Source organism: Dermacentor andersoni, chromosome 11, assembly GCF_023375885.2.
Source record: "Dermacentor andersoni chromosome 11, qqDerAnde1_hic_scaffold, whole genome shotgun sequence".
In the NCBI taxonomy this organism is placed as follows: domain Eukaryota; kingdom Metazoa; phylum Arthropoda; class Arachnida; order Ixodida; family Ixodidae; genus Dermacentor; species Dermacentor andersoni.
In genome coordinates, this window is record NC_092824.1 from 34,228,104 (window position 1) to 34,245,226 (window position 17,123).

Consider the following 17,123-nt stretch of genomic DNA (forward strand, 5'->3'; position numbering starts at 1 on the left):
CTGCGCTGGCCCGCCAGGTGTTGCGTGAGGGAGAGGGCATCGGCGCGACGCCACGTCATCCTCGCTCACAGAACCCAGTATTATCCGCGCTTTCCTCGTCAGCGCAAGCACTCGCCTGCGTTATAACCTCGTCTCGGTAATCGCTATAAAGAAAATGAATGTATAAAAACATAATAAATTCGAAAGGAAAAACGTTGGCAGTATAAAGCTTCCCATCTACGACCCCACGCGCAGAACCCCAGTGCCTTACCCACAGGGCTAAACCAGCGCCTCCCAGATACCACGCCTGTCCATTCTGCTTTATGTCATCATGCTACTTGGACCGAAATTTCCATTGCGAAACCCGGCGTGACGAAAGTGGTGATGTCAAAATCACTGCGGCTTACTCGGGTGCGTCCCCATTAGATTCTGTGGGAGTCGGGCAAGGTAGCATGACGTCATGGATCGAAGTGCGCCGGCTTTGTGCTATCTAGGAGGCGTTGGCCAAGCGCTCGCTTGTCCGCAAGGAGTTCACAACTCGAAGGACCACTTAGGGGCGCTCAATTGGACATTGATGCTTTCGCATTCTTAACTCATCAAAAGTACCTACATGTCCTCGTTTTTTTTTTCACTCTTCTCTCGAATCTTCTATGCCCCTTCGCCTTCTCTGTGCAGAGTAGCAGACGAATGAGAGGTGATGTAGATGCGGGCAGAAATATCCGCCTCGCCATGAAGAGCTTCTGTCACTCTTTCTCTTTTTGTGCGCCTTGCCCGAGACACGTACACGTGACACGTTCGGGAGACACGTCCTCGGCCGGATTATGTACCCCCCTCTCTTAGGTTTTATAGGATCGTGACCGCGCAAACGCATCGTGCCCGAGAAGATTTGTCCCATTAACCCTATATCACTTTATGCTGACGAAATATTCTTTTAGAGTTCTGTTTTCGTTGATGTCTTAGTAGTAGGTTGAATATAAAAAGACAAACTGAAGGCCACTGTGAAATTGTTATTGTTTTAATTTCCTGCCTTGACCCCAGCGTTGGCAGTACGCTGGTGTGACGTCGCGGATCTCAAGGTTCCTTTAGCGTGGTTCAGTCTTGCACACTTTGAGAATGCAATGTAGTCCATACTAACAAAGGTAAAAGGCCTTAATAGTAAAAGTAAAATGCCGAAGGGACGTGAAAATTCTTGACGTTATGGAGAGATACTGGGGGATCAAGGCAGCATCGCCCCACCGCCTTGACTCGTTTTTCGTGTGTTCGTACTTACTCAGCTTGCTCTCGTGGAACGAGTAGTTTTCTTGGTATTGTAGTGGACTACTTTGCTAATGGTACGTTCATTTGTTATTGTTTGAGACCTCTTTAGCAAGTGCTATGGTATTATATAGGGTTGTCACGCCTACGGCATGAGCGACCACAGTGAAGGAAAGACGACCAAATTCGACACTTATTTTTTTTTCTGCTGGCCTGATGTAATAGCCGCCTCGTTTCAATTGCTTATACGCCAGCATACCCATGATAGCGCGTAACATTATCCTGGCATCGCCCGCAATAAGTATTCTGTTGCAAACTCTGAACATCAAATTTTGGCTCTCTCGAGCGTAGGCGTGAAATCAAACGGAAAACACATAGGAATTATGTCGGCTCGAATTAGGCGTAATACCCGGCGGCTTATTTCGATTATATTGACTACATCCGCACTTCAATGGGAAATAGTGGTTGATGGGAGCAAATATTTGACTTCAACTATAAATATAGCACACACATATTGCCAAAAGATTTAGAACGAATGAGAAATGAAGCAGCGTGGCGACAAGTGCCTAACTTGTCAAAAGAAATCGAGATCGCGCTTCTGTAAACTGCACCTAACAGGACTTAGGAGGAAAAGATCAACACGTCGCGCATTGTCAAGCGTCAGCTTGAATTTCTAGCAGAGTTACGGTACTTAGCTGAGGCATCAACGTGAATGAGACCGACATTTGGCCCCATACATGTTACTGCAAAAACGCCTGCCGGCCTATTTCGAACGGAAGCCTGGTTAACTGCTTTAAAGTCAGCGCTTTGTCTCGTCTCGTTGTCATCGTCCTGCACACTACTCTTGCAATTGTCATCATCTCGTCGCATGATCCGAGAACACCTCGGCACTTGTAGTAGGACTCGTGGAAGCACTGTTGAAAATAAATTCATTTGAAAGTTGACGTCTATTGTATCCTTCGCGCACGTTCGTCGCATCCGGAAACCATTATTCGCTTTATGATGGAAATTGACGTCGCTGCACGGAAGAGGCATTTGCGTATGAATTAGCACCCAGTTGCTTGACAAAAGACATCAGCGCAGACGCACACACAGACAAAGACTTGGGGGAAATATTTTCATTCGAATGAGATGATTGTAGTCAGGGCAACACCGGCTCTCTACCGGCAACGGTGTGTCGCCTCGGCTGGTCCGAGCCTGCTCTCCCCGCGTCTGTCGACCAGGCTGTCGTCACATGAAGCCGTACAGCTCTGAAAGAAGGAGTGCAACGAACCATACTTTGATTTCTCTTGCAGACGAGACAGAGTGGCAACAAGGAAACTAGTGATAGCGCGACAAAGGCACCCTCTGGTGGGGCAGTCAGTGTACCGTGGACTTAAAACACATGCGCGCAGTAACAATGCCGGGTGGGCTCAAGCTGCCGGGAAAGGGCTGGCGAAGCAGTAAAGCTTTAAAGCCGCGGAGGCTTTTTTTTTTTTTTTTTCAATCCGTGCAAGTCTGTGCAAGACCCCTCAGTAAAGCTTTCAAAGCCGTACTGCTCTGAGAGCCAGTAGAGCTCTTCAGTACGTGGAGCTCTGCTGCAGCCAGTAAAAACCAGCAAGGCAATAGAGCTTCGAAAGGCATTTGCAAAGTGTAGACCTCTGAGAGCCGCAGAACTCTAGAATCTGTAGAAGCCCCTACTTTTCGACGTTTTAGAGAAACTCCATGAACTTATTCCGGTCCGACATTTCTGGGTTCTTACTAGACAAGGGTGGTTGAAAAGCTGCATATATCCAAACAAAGGAGAATGACGTTGTCACAAAGACCGTACGTCTATGTTGTCGAATCTCTCTCGGTGACCGCGGCATTGAACAACTTATTGCTCAGCAACTTCTGGAAGGTTGGCTGTCTTTTGAAGCGTAGTCTCAGCTCTTCTCCTTGAAAGGCGGCAAAATACTATGTGGCTCATACGACCTGAATCTGCAAACCGCTATAAAGAATTAAAAAAAAAGACCACGTTTCTTTTGTTTGTTTTACACATTTGAGTGGATATGCATATTGTAACGTGCTTATTAGGCTTTGCCGCTCTTATGCTCGAGAGATTAACACTGCTCAATCAGTTTTGTTCTTATCTTCATTCACTTTTCAACATTCGCGCAACCTGCCAACCTGCTATAGCTTTGTACTTTCGACGGGCCCACTGTATCGGGCAGTGCAAGTCGCACAATACCTGACGATAACTCTAGGAGGTAACTCCTCGGCAGCCTTTATGTAGTGACCAAATGCAAGCTATGGGACACTGTTTGTCGACCGCCGCTACAGCACGCCCCTCTTGCTGCTACTGACCTGGCTGGTTTTGGCTATCCGTGACCGAAATTCGCCTCAATAAAGGTTCGCCTTGCAGCACCTCCGTGCTGTTACTGGCATCGGCCACCACCGGTGACAGCATTAGAAAATGCGCGCCACGTATTTTCGCCGCTTTTTCTAAAAATGTCCGTTTTGTGAGAGCGCTCGTCCCACATCCGGCTTTACTTTCGCCGACGCTTTGCGCTGTAATATTTAAGCACTGACGAGTTTTAACTAGCTCATCTGTCCACTCTTTGGCTTTATTAAGCTTGCCTTACGGGAAACATCCTGCCATTTGAGTTGATGGGCTTCCTTTTGTTTATTTATTTTTTTAGCGCAGAAAGTGATCGCAGCTCCGCCACATTGTCGTAACGTAGTGCTCTGCAGGTTGTCTATAGTTCTCAAGATTGACTCAATCCTTGCTATTTGTCGCCGCGTATTTTGGATTTGGCATCAAGCTAATGAGTGCTTTTAGCACATCTATCGGCCACATGGCCACTTCATCACGAAGGAAAACCACCACTGGGCGAATAAATATAATGGAGCTCTATTCAGCATGACATGGCGAACAGCACCAGACTACAGAACGAGACAGAGTACAAAGATGACAGAACCTCATCTGTCCTGCTTGTCTCTGCTATCTTGCGCCACCATTTGACACTGCTCGCGTTGTTCAACGAAAACCAATTGGCCCAGGTTTTAAGTCTTTCTATTTTGAAAATACAGAGAGACATCAGTGGGATCCAGCCAGCGGTGCATTGCTCGTACGGTGGTGCCCCCCACAAGCAACTACCGCCAAACATGGTCGGGTTATGGGTTTTCATCTTCCTTGGATTTCCTCTCATCGGCCATTTTTTGGTGGCTTTACATTTCTACAGTGACCCGCGTTTCTGCCGTAGAATACCTCTTAAAAGATTTCTTGCTTACCCGTGCTTTGTTTTTGTTCAAATCTTGCAGCAAGATAGCATTTTATGATGAAATCGTTCAGTGTAAGACTTTGCGCGAAATACCACGATTACCACGAAATAGTACGAAGACAAGGAAGAAGGCCACACTCATCGTGTCCTCTTCCTTGTCTTCATTCTATTTCGTGCTCGCCTCTTCGTCCTCAGTGCCACGTGACTGCTTAAGTCGCGGTTGCGGCACGCCTCGGAGATCTCACGTGACACCCTTAACCTCTCTTATTACCGCTTGCTCCGCGCTGATCACGTGACTTCTCAGCGCGCCACTCCGCTACATGTTCTCTCTCCGCCTATGCCGGCTCTGAAGGGTGGGCTCCTTCGTAAGTAACGACACGTATGCACACGTAGCAGGACGTAGAGGGTCTGACCTACATGGGTGCAATTTTTACCGAATTCCAAATTAACAGCTCACAGCGACAATTTCTCATTTATTTCGGTGACCAAGGCGTTTTCACGGATCGCTTTGTAATGTCTTGTGACGCCTCTCACTTTTGCGCGCGGAAAGGACTAGTATAATTTTTAGCCGCATAATTGGCCCAGTACTGCTTTGACCACTACTGTTCTAGTCCTTCCGAAACCACCTCGGCGCGCATGAATTTCGAATTTTGCTTTTTGTGTGTGAGTGACTCGTTCATGGTGCCATGGTATGTTTTTAGAAGTAAGTATTTTACTTCTGGAAAGCTTAAACCCGATCCGCCCAGTACTTGTTTCTTTGGCAGAGCTCCTTCAATATCTATAAATGCAATCATCCGATTAACGAAACCTTGATAATGTCACAACTTACCCTATCATCGCTCTAGCATGTAACTATGCCTGCACGTCACCGCGTACTACTGCACATACCTTTCCCACTCGTTCACGCAAATGCTTATCCACTACAATCTTTGGTACTCAGCAATAAATGCAGACGCCTGCATGTCGGTCTCGCCTTTCATGCCACGCTTTTTTCGCAGGACGCTTTAACTTTTGCTAATACGTAGTCGTGTTGCATTAGTGCTTTAGGAATATAGATTTCTTCGAATTAGCCGGTATATTGAAGCTATCGCACTTTGAGTTGTCCCTATAGTCCAGGCTAATGTAAGATTCAGGTAAAGCTGCATGCACAGGCATATCCATCACCGGCGTTCCCATGTGGAAACACAGTAGTAGCTATAGTAGTAGCAGCAGTTATTGGTTGTTCATTGATATAAATAAATAAACAAAAGGGAATGAAAAAGGAAGGCAAGTAAGTCTGCTGCACTCACCGTCCATGTCGTGGCTTCGACCTAGGGAGAAGCAATTATAAAGCAAAGAAATAATTAGAAAGTCGATTCGGTCATCAACATTGATCAATTTGTCTAATGACTTAGAACCACCTTATCATACGCATGCGAAGACTTGCTGTGTACGGCCAAATCGGGAGGTGAAAGATATCTGCGGACCTTTTCCTGAAAAATAATTGTCGTTGCGCTATTTTCTTTATAATGTAATACCTTCTCATTGGTGCTTCTGGAATATTTCTTTCGGATGCCAGACCTTGTTAGCTACGTAAAACATATGTTGGAGGCGCTGTTACACTACTACCACGTATTACCCGTAGCTTACACTGCAAACTTGCTGAAGTTGATATTTAGGCAAGAAGCACACAACGAAGTTGAATAAACACACAGGGCGATTAACCTAAGCGAAATGCGTTCTGCTGTCGATTTGAACTAAGCCACTGAGAAACTGGTCGCTTTTTCGAGAGCATCAAGGGCGTACTTACGAGACATCTATAACAGAAGCTGTACTGTTGCATGTGTGGGAGTGCGTGTGTTTGTATTTCCTAAACATCCATTTAAGAAAGTATTCTGTTGAATTTGTGTATTGTGTGCGTGCCTGAGTGTGTGTGTGTGTGTTTGAGTGTATGTACGTACGTGTGTACGTAAAATAATCTTTCGCATTATCCCTCATCAACGCGCTTTGCCAACTCAACAAATTAACGTTCAATGTCAGTGATTGCTTCGACTACACCGAAGCAACCAACAATTGACAAAAGAAAGTGCATCTCGAATTCGTCGCTTATTTACTTTTTCTCTCCGTTATCCGCTACAAAAAAAAAAAAGAAAGAAAATTTCATTGTGAGTTAATTTCAACTTTCGCATAGCATAATCGGCTGTAACAAATAAAGGCGGCGCGCAAAGAATGATGACGCCATCGTTTGCTACCGTGGCCAACCATATAGCTACTGTTTCGAAGCGATCTCAAAATTGAACTACTGCCCCGAGCTCATTTATAACGCGTTTTAATTGCGCCCACCAGGGAAGAAGCTATTAATTACGTCTTCCTAAACTTATATTCAGATTAGTGTTGTGCTCATTCCAAGGTTCTTTGCGAGACACTTAGAGTGGCCTGGCGCTTACGTATGTATCACTTATAATGTTTCATTCTTTAGCTGCTTGTCATTAATTAGAGCCGAACACGAATATTAGGGTGCAGCGTGGGAACAAATATAAAAGCGTTGGAACAACCGGAAAGAAAGCGGCGGGGCTTATGACAGGTTCTCTGTGCCCGACATCTTTGCTCAGATAATAGAAAGCTGGTGCAGTTCTTAATTTCGATCACCTCTCAACAAAAAAAACTTGCGACTGAGCCTCGTACGCCAGTATAGTTCACAGCATGCGCTAAACACACAAAGCCGATCACTCACCTCGGTCAAGCGTATCCTTCTACCTGAGTTAATTCCTTACATAACGACAGGTATCGCAAAAAAGAATAACCCACCTTACGCTGAAACCGTGCAATTATGTAGTCCTTCAGTAGCTCAACGTATTAATCAAACGAAGCTTTCAGAGTATCTTCTAACATTCGCAAGCGCTGCGTGATCTGATTATTTAACGTCGTTTGGGCACTACTAACGACACTTCCCTCCGCACTCTGCAAACACCGCCGGGGCTTAGAAATATTACCATTGAAAAAACTAAATCTCTCGATAGAAAGCTGAATGTGTTGCAAGCCATCTACATACGCCGCTCGTGCTCAGTATTACCATTGGAAAAAACCTCTACATAACTGAATGCATTGTAAGCCATCTACAAGATGCCTATCGTACAGGAAGAACCGAAAAACATGTTGCTTGCGGGGTCGTCTGCCGTAAGTGCATTACATAAAAGGCACTCTACGCACTCGTCGCAGTTACCTCGGGCTCAACGGGTCTGGGGTGCCCGTCCCTCGAGGCGCGCGCTAGGGTGGACGCCACTGAGGCTACGTGCGCCTCTTTGCTCTCGTAACATGAGCGTGTGCAGTGTCCTGGCTTTTGATACACAGGACAATAGGAACAGACAATACAAAGAAAGGCAATGTGAGAACACCCGTGGACTACGATGGCACAGTTTAACGGTACTCCTCGATAGAACTAACCACTGATGTCGACACCACTAGCCACGTTGGCGTCGCCGCCTTTGTGCTTTGTCGCGTCGCTGCCTTAAGGCTCCCCGTAAAATTTTACTGCGATAATAATTATGCGGACGCTCGCGGTGCGTTCGCGCCGTCGGCGCCACAGCCGTCGTGCCGTCCCAGTGCCGACGCGCATGCGCGGTCCGCGAGCGTGAGGCTTAGGCATGACGAGGTCACGTGTTCGCGTCGTCACGCTGCACTCGCTTGGCTCTGCCCGAAGACGAGCGTGGTGTGCGAACGCACGTTAGGGGCCGCATTGTGCACACTACACCATGGTACACGAACTGGTCTGAGCGAAACGTGGGCATTTATGCGTCATGCCAAACCTGTGTAATCATTTCGTGTGGCACTAACAAACGCCGACGGTCTTTCCCTCCAGTCGCATCTCGCGCTCCACGGAGGTGCGACACCCATAACGTCTCTTCCGGCGTTTATCGTTACGCCAGCCTTGCGACACGCCTGGCATCTGGCGGCATTGGAAGGTACCAGACGGGCGAACAGCTCGAGCACAACGTTAAACTTCGCAATCGCTTTAAATAGTTCACGTTTGGGCGAAACTACCACTTGTTTAGCGCCGTAAACTTATTCGTCGCTGGGCAACCACTGTCAGAGATATGAGCGAAATATATGTTTTATACTCGCATCCCGGCGACTACTATTTGAAAGCATATTTAGCGCCAGCAAACAAGGACGGAAGGGTGACGACACCACAATGCGCCAGCCCATTCTGGTGTCGTCTCGCTTCTGTCCTTGTTTGCGGGTGCTAAATATGCTTTCAGTTTACCAACACGTCCAACAAATTACCACTATTTGGTTGAAAAGATTTTGTGTACGTATTTTTGTAGCTTCGTAATATCCCGGTCGCTTTTCGCGTATCCGCCCTTGTCATAATGAGCATTCGGCTGAGCAGTGCATCTTGCAGGAGTCTGAGGCACTGTTCTCATCTATGATGTCTCGTCACTTGTGGAACAGTTTCGCTATCAAGATGACGGCGCCATGTACTGGCTAGTATTGATGCTAATGCGCGGATACTATAACCTCCGAGATCCGGTGCCTCGATGCCAAAGCTCAGCGCAATGATGAGTACTCAGTACGGCAGGTATCCTTCCGCAAGCGCGCGGCGACGTAACTTCGAGAGCTGTGGCACCGACGAAAAAGCGCGAACGACAAGTGTTCGTTGCAGGTCCTATAGTTGATTGTCGATAACAGTGCCATTACAGGGCGATTTAGAACTCCCTTTCTTGGAAAAATATTCGTGCGAACATGTCGTTTATTGATGTCGTACATATTCCGCAGATGTAATGCGTTGCAGGGGCTTTATTAAAGCGGAAGCGATGGTTGACGCGTACCTTCTGTGAAGATGAGCATGTAGGCCATGACGCAGAGCCCGAGGAAGACCACGATGACAGCCGCGCCACTCCCGAAATACACCAGCGCGTCCGGGATGATGGGCACCTCGCAGCTGCGTGCGGACAAAGGACAACGCTTACGTAATTTTTTTACACAGCCCTAGCTGCAGCTCAGAGGCTATTACGTTTCTGCTGCGAGCGCGAGGTGACTGGTACGATTCCCTGCCACTGCGGCACAATATCGTCGGAAGAGACGTTTCCCGAAAGAATTTCCAAAAGAACTGCTTACAACTTCATTTACCAAACGTCATGGCTGCTTTCCCCTGCCCCCAGCGCGTCAAAGCTTACAAAATGTACTTTTTTTTTCCACATTGCCAAGAGAGAGAAGGATTTAGTTTGCGCAATTTCAAAGTGATTCTTCATTCATCTAGTCCACATTCCGGCGCAATGACTATGCACGCTATCTTAAAGATCGTTGCCTAATCTAGATTATATATGCTCAGTAACATAGCCCATGAGCACCATTTTTCAGTGCTCTGAAAACATCAAAAACCAACCTCGAACGTCACGATCTTGAGTACTGCGCGCGCCCGTACTGACGTCATGGCCGCCATGTTTCATACGCTACCTCTTGATTGACCACCTCCCGTACCCCTTTCTCATATAATGGCTCTGGGCAATCTTATATAGCCTGAAGCTTTCGTAGGGAGCGACAATCTTTAGGCTGTACCGTCCGATTACGGCAAAATTTTTAGATACATGACCACTAACAGTCTTCCCAGAGGCTCTCGGAAGACTTCAAGGGGTTTCGCTGAGATCCCCCCCCCCCCCATCTTATAGATACTTCATTAAAACTGCATATCAAATGTGGAGCATAGATGCCTGTGGGACCATTGACGAAGATGTCTCTGAAGCCCTGCTTTCACCGTTAACAACAGTCCTCCTGAGCAACATATGTACTAGCAAACACCAATAGATGATGATACAGAAATGTACCTGCGACTTCTAAACGAAGCCGGTCAATTTTCTTTTTTTTTGTTTTTGCGCTAGGAGTACAGTACCCGACGTTAAAGAACAGAAATCTCAATCCTTCTACAGAAAACTTGTCCTGAAATATCTTGTGCATTCAGTTATCAGCTAAAGCAAACTAACAAGTACACAAAAATGCTGCGAAATCAGTAAATTTGCATGCGCTGAGGTCGTCTGCGGTGCAGTTCAGGTACGAAGTTGAAAGCGACAAAGCTTGCCTCGTCTCAGATAAGCCACTTTCTTTGCGCCAGAGCAATGCTAGGTGACTTCACTCTCGTTAGTCCAACAATGATCAACGTATCATTTATACTGCGCTAGAGCCTGACACTTCAGAATTCCCATTTTAGGGTTATAATTAAGGCTTTAAACTTAACGCAAAGTCCTTAGTACCGTTTTTCGAATCAATTACAGATTAATTACTGTGCTAATTCTTAGGACGAACTTGTCATAGTCTTTTTTTTAACATGCTCCCCATGGCCGAAGTAAAAATGTGGACAAGTCTTAGTTTTATTTTATGTGGAATGGTTTGTGGGCATTTCAGGTTTAACCCAAAACCTAAGACTTGTCTAGACCTTCGATAGCATCCACATAAGTATTGAATACCACATGAGTCGATGATATTCCGCACTGAAAAGCCGCACCAGACATTAGTGTCGACAAAAAAAAAAGAAAAACGATGCATCATGTTTTGAACTACCAGATCAAAATTTAATGACAGTGGTCCTTGACACACATGGAACAAGTGCACACGGGAAAGAGAGCTACGTCAACTAGAGAAGAAAACGCCCAATGATAAGCATCCAGGTAACCTGTTCGCTTCTAAACGCGGCAAAACAGAAAACCTCGCGACAGACGCACTGCGTCGGCGCATACTTTTGGGCAACCTTCATTGTGTTGTTAGGCTCGTAGGCTTTTGCCGCGTTCGTAAACGTCTGCTTTCGTTAAATTTCAAGGTGATCAGCGCAGACGAAGTCTCCTGTTCCGGTTGGCCCTTGTACACTGTACCAAAGCACGGAAGTTAACACCTTATCTCTGTTCCAGCAGCGATTCAACAGACGAGTAAGTCGGAACCTCGTTACTGTTATTTGCTTAGATTTCTTTTCAGCTAAACAAATAACTAAAATTACCGGCTTTGAACAGATTTGGCTTTGCCTTCTATATTGGTACACTGTGAACGTACCACTGTTTTTCGTTAATTTAGATAAGCTCAGCATCACTTCAGCGCCACCTTGGGAAACGCAAAATACGCAGTTAGACACAGCAGCTTAGGAGGCGAGGGAGCCTCAAATTCAAAGCTGTAGTCTAATGGTTATTGAGGCCATGAGATAAGAAAGCCCTATGGCTTAATTTGGGGGGATTCATATTTCTTCTAGAGCTCCGTCCCGTAAATTTTTATGGCGGGCTGTACGCAGGAGTCTACTGCCACTTGCAACTTCAACGTCGTTACCAAACGAAGACTGTCTGGTGCAGCAAAAAAAAAAATTCGAATTTAGGTACAACACTAAACGGTTCCTGCATGAAAACGTAAACAGCTGATCCGTCGCTGTGAGAAGGTTCAGCGTGATGAATAACTTACGGTGGAGGGCGCACAGTCTTCAGGACAGCTGTGAATGAAAGAAGTCACGTGGGGTATGAAGACATCGCACTGAACTTTGCAGTATTCTTGATTATTATTGTCAAACTTATTGAGAATATTTATCGCCCAAAAGCGCCAATTAGCACCGAAAAGAAACACGTAATGCGCATCTAGCAAAGTTTTAACATGTGTCAAATCGTCCTTGATGTCGCTGCTTTATTGCACTCTTTCTTTAACTTCATTTAGATAGTGCGCCCGAAGCCAGGAAACGCGCCACCCTCTTATTTTACTCTCACAACGCCGGAATTCGGTGAAATCGAATGAATGGGGAGAGAAATGAAACAACGCTTTTTCAAGAAGCGCAGAACGCTTTTAAAGTAGCGTATTCACTAACTTTTTGTTCCTTCTTTCTTTCGCCTCCTGACATCTCTCCCCTCTAGATGACCAGCGTCATCTATACATCGCAAGATCACGTGCACCCACAAAATTTACTCGGCCTATGGTCACATACCTCAGAAGAAATACGCGCATTACTTTAGTTCGTGAAATCAACAGACGTCAGCGAACGACTGTTGTTTCGGTCGGCATCTGCGGCTTAAGCGCCATTGTACAATATCTTCTCTCCTCTTTTTTTCTTCTTTAGCCTCCTCGCCCCAGAGCAGGGTAGCAAACTGGCTGTGCGTCATGCTTACCTCGCTGCGTTTCTATATATCGAGACCCCCCCCCCCCCTTTTTTTTTCAGTTTTCCCTGCCACGCCAAAGGAGGACAGCGGATGCGTCGGTATATGCTAAGAAGGACATCAGATCATAAGATCATAAGGAGTTATTTACTGCCTAATACACTGGTGTACAATAAGCGTCTAAAGATTATTGACCGTAGGACGCAAGAAAAGGCAGAATATTTCCGTAATCTGGGCACGCCGCCTTGCACTTAGATTTCCCATCTGTACTACTATACGTGAACAACACAGTCTTTGCGGCTGTACTGGCCACGCTCACAAATTGTTCGACATTCATCGTTTTCTGAAATGATGCGGTGCGTTAACTAAAGGCGTGGACTATACGGAACTGGTGGGGATGGCTTAGAAGCTGTTTAATGGAAGCTCGCCTTGTCCCTCCCCGTGCCCCCGTCCCCGCTACCCGTGTAACCAGGCAGCAAGCGTGGCATCCACGATCTGCTTACATCTGCTGACATCGACGCACCCTTCTGGAACCAAATAAATTACCCGTCACAAGAGCGACCATGCAATGCATGCCATCGGTACTAAGCATCGGGGTTCTTTTTTTTCTTACCTTGTTTTTACTTTATTAATCAGGCATATTGTCGCGTTAATTTCAGTTTTCTGATCAGCATGCTGTAAGCAGGTTTCTCTGCAAAGTTTTGGTGCCCTACACAAGGTGCTCGGCGTCGCTCTCAAAGCGCTATGCAGCTGAACGTCACTCATGCTTTCGGGTTGAACGTCACGTTCAAGCCGAAAGCATGACGTGACGTTCGCACGCCTCATGAACCAGATCGTACGCTATGCTTTATGTTTACCTATAATGCGGGGTCCGCCATCTTCTTTGAGTTACCCTTATTCTGCAGAGAAGCGTACTTGCGGAAGTTAAGCAATTCCACAAGTGCGCTTTTTCACCCATCTCATTTGGCCAACCCAGCCAAGGTGGAGGACCTCTAATTACATGAAAATACGGCGTGAATAGGTTGACTGATGTCGCCGTCCCTGCCACCCTCCGGGACTAGCTGAATTCCTGCTTCTGAAATGTGCGAAGCAGCACTGAAACTTGGAAGTCGACCATCTTAGTTACGGCAAGCGCTATAAGTGGGAAAGAACTAGTGGTCACACCGTTTCTGCCACAATATCGGGCTAAGCGTTCTGCAAGTAAAGCTCCTTAAACTTCGTAATGTAGCGACACTCTCCTCGTCCGCCTTCACTCCACCTCGTTTCTCCTCTCTTTCACGCTCCCTCCATGACCGTGGCGCCGCCTACACTGCTCGAGCCTAGCAACAGCGCCAACATGCGCTCCTCGCCACTCCGTAGACGCTTCTCGAGCAAAAATGGCACTGATGCATGGCGCGAGGGCCCACGTGATGCTATTAGGCCAATAGCGACGCGGCGTTGGCCAGAGCGCGCGAGGAGGAGGCAGCGGCATTGTTCAAAGCGTGCCGCTACTTTACGAAGTTTAAGGGGCTTTATTCTGCAAGCCCTAATCAGCGCTCGAGTCCGTTGCACGCGATTGCTCCTTTCAGGTACATTGTGCAGTTGTTCATTTCAGGTCACACCCCCTGAAATAGACGTGGCGAAGCAGTGTCCGACGTTGGATGGCCGTTTCATGTGATTTTACTAGTTTCACGTATTAGTACAACCACTGAGCAACGCGATACCACCCATGCATCCTAAACTCTATAAAAATATTTAATGTCTTCGCATCGCCACTTCCATGTTGAAAATAATAGGAAATAATAGGAACATCTATCGTCTGTTCCGTCATCCTCTTGGGTATAACCGCACGCGTTCTTGCCCAGCAGAGTCAGGAGAGCAGTTGACACGGCTGTTTTCGAAATCCTTTCATCTGAACAAATATTTGTCCCTGTCCGAGAGTCTAGCCTTAGGCCGCTCGTTAGAAGACAGATATCAATTTCGCGGCAGCACAATGACAAACTAAGTGACGACTCGAGGTGCAGAGCGCGTAACCAGTGCAGCAAACAAATAATGAAAGTAATGTATAAGAGCCATTCAGATGTGCTCTTTGCATATCAGTGGCCAGGTAGCAGTGTATTCATGCCACCTTAAGCTACTCAAGCTATAGGTACGGAGTCAGTCTGTATTGCGAGTCAGTCTGTGTATACACGCTGACCGCAATGCATGGAGAAGACTCATGCATGATCTCGTAATTTAAGTAGGCTACGCACCTCGCAAGCTACAGTAACTCAAGGACAACGGGTACACAAGAGCAGGTCCCCTGTGTTCCTGCCCATGTGTATGTGCGAAGCGGGGCACAGCTAAAGAGAGCACGTAAAAGCCCGAATCCCATTTTTAGGAGGACGTATATTATTGGCTGTTTCGTGCTGAACGCGCCGGTTTGTCTAAAATCACAGAAGATTAGGCACTAAAGTGTTAGGTCAACCTTTGACTATTCACAGCACCTTGGAATGCCTTCTGTCACGCACTATTTCAGGTCCATGATATTAGTACAGAAAATGCCCACTACCATTCTCTAGCCAAAGACAAGCACTCTCTGTGTACTTATGTGGTTACTATACGCGCATGTATTATGTTAGGCTGATACTATCAGTTGAATCGCACTGGCTAGCTAGATATCATTACAGGTAGTAATAATAATAGCTCCGGTGGCTGCTGGCATAAGTGTCGATGCACAGTGCGGGAACTTTGGGATAAAACTTGTTAGGCGTAGTAAAAGAGTCCGTAAGACACGAAAGGAAGACTTAAGACATCACACTGCCTGTGCAAAACATTGCGTATAACGCAACATCTTAAGATACACATGGTGTCTGCGGGTGTCTTGCGTCTTCCTTTCCTACATGACTCACGGGCTTCTTTGCCATTGCAAATGTTGAAGGTGAAGGTTTATTTGCTTCTATTACAGAAACTGGAGCAGGAGCAAAAGGCTACAAACGCTTGACAAATGGCTCCCGTTCCTATTGCCATGCAGCACAGTGGTACATAATATGAAGAACATTGGTGGCATCATATCGAATCATTGGTACTTGTGCAGTACGGAGGTAAACTTATTCAAATAAAACTGCAGCTAGCCCAAGCTTCCATCCAAGGAACCTCGCGTCACCAGCTAGTGGTCACATGATGCGAAGCAGAGCCATTTCAGTCTAGCCACGGAAGCAGTTTCGCTCGAACAGTGTGAATCCCACTTGTCTCGAGTGTCAGTCGGCCGATTTGATCGTCGTCTTTCGCTAAGTACAGGGCGACACCGCATTAAGACCACGTGTGACCATGCCGCACGCTCGGTCCATGCGCTATAGAATAAACAGATTGGAACCTAATAGAAGTAAAGGCTGCGTACACTCGCGCTGTTCGCAGCTGGTAACTCGACCACTCTATAGGCAGACGTGATTCACGCAGAACCGAGCGCGCGTTGACGTGGTCCCTTCAAAAGTGGAGCTCGGTACAACGACGTGGCAGCATTTCGTCGTTTCCTCGTCAGGCCATCCGTACTTTGCGAAGCTGTTGCCGGCCCCCTCCCGCCTCGTCCCGGCTACTCACCGATGTCCGGCACCCCTTCTGCCCGGTGGTGTCCCCGTTCGAAGTAGCCGGAGGCGCCCCTGCCGACCTCCGGGTTGATCATGGCTGTTTGTTGCTCCCGCGATCGGCGTTACCACGGCCCTCGGTTCTTTCGTCGACGGCGCGCGCACCGAGCTCAGATCCTGGGACGAAGCAGCAGCGATCCTCGTGCGTGCCGAGGCTGGCGGGTGGCTCCACCGTCGGCGCCGAGCCGAATGCAGCCCGTAGACGTGAATAGTGAGGAGAAGAAGAGGAAGAACAGGAAGGAAGCATGTTATTGCTGTGACACTTCTGTTGTGATCATAAAAGAAAGAAAAGCAGCCTGGAATATGTTGTTACATACCCAGTGTGACAAAATGGAGTGATTATATATACAACAGAACTTTAATATAAACATACCGTTTCTGAAGCAAAAGACGATGACGATTGCCAAGATCTTTTTTTTTCTATCAAAATCTAAAAATAAGCGTCCATTTTTCGATTTTGTTCGTAGTAGAAAAATGCTTCGGCGTCTGAGGAACACCGACTCGGATGTTTTCACTAGAGAAGAAATGGCGCAGATGTTGGAAGATATCGCAAAACGTTTAGAGAGCAGATTCTCATCCTTGCTATCTCCTGAATCAAGCTGGACGGGTCGCGGTGGCCACTGGAGTCTTGGAATAGGGACCCACCCTACACCGCTCCCTTCCGCCATTTTGTTTTCCTCATCAATAAAATGTTTATTCTTCCCCCTCCTCCTCCTTCATGTACCAAGTTATGAATCCGGTCAGATGATTTTACAGGGACCTTCATGTTTGAACTGGCTAAGGAAGCAGAAAGTCTGCCAGATTCCTCCTCTAGTGCTGAAAGAGTAACCGGGAGAATGCAAAAAAAAATGTTGACTTTATGACCTTATAAACGTAGCAAACTATTCTACTCAACTTGCGTGGATTCCCGCTAGGCTGAAACTCGCCAAAGCTATTCCGGCTCTTAAAAATAA

The 17,123-nt window shown here is 46.8% G+C and overlaps 1 protein-coding gene across 1 annotated transcript; it reads right to left on the reverse strand.

The window, feature by feature from the left end:
• Positions 1-2,336: 2,336 nt before the first annotated feature.
• Positions 2,337-16,347, reverse strand: LOC126517396 (uncharacterized). The gene is made up of 5 exons (XM_072285600.1): positions 16,127-16,347; positions 11,889-11,916; positions 9,284-9,396; positions 5,765-5,785; positions 2,337-2,483 (listed from the first exon to the last, which is right to left on the reverse strand). The coding sequence occupies exons 1-5, from the start codon at positions 16,206-16,208 to the stop codon at positions 2,464-2,466; spliced, it is 264 nt and encodes an 87-aa protein (XP_072141701.1). The 5' UTR covers positions 16,209-16,347; the 3' UTR covers positions 2,337-2,463.
• Between the last annotated feature and the right edge of the window lie 776 nt (positions 16,348-17,123).

What these genes read in the sequence shown, in the direction of transcription:
- LOC126517396 (XM_072285600.1), bottom strand. Translation starts at nt 16,208, where the DNA reads ATGATCAACCCGGAGGTCGGCAGGGGCGCCTCCGGCTACTTCGAACGG. An exon ending in AGAAGGGGTGCCGGACATCG is followed by an intron (nt 11,917 to 16,126) that starts GTGAGTAGCCGG and finishes TTTCATTCACAG; the next exon opens with CTGTCCTGAAGACTGTGCGC. An exon ending in TCGAAGCCACGACATGGACG is followed by an intron (nt 2,484 to 5,764) that starts GTGAGTGCAGCA and finishes TCCTTCTTTCAG; the next exon opens with AGCTGTACGGCTTCATGTGA.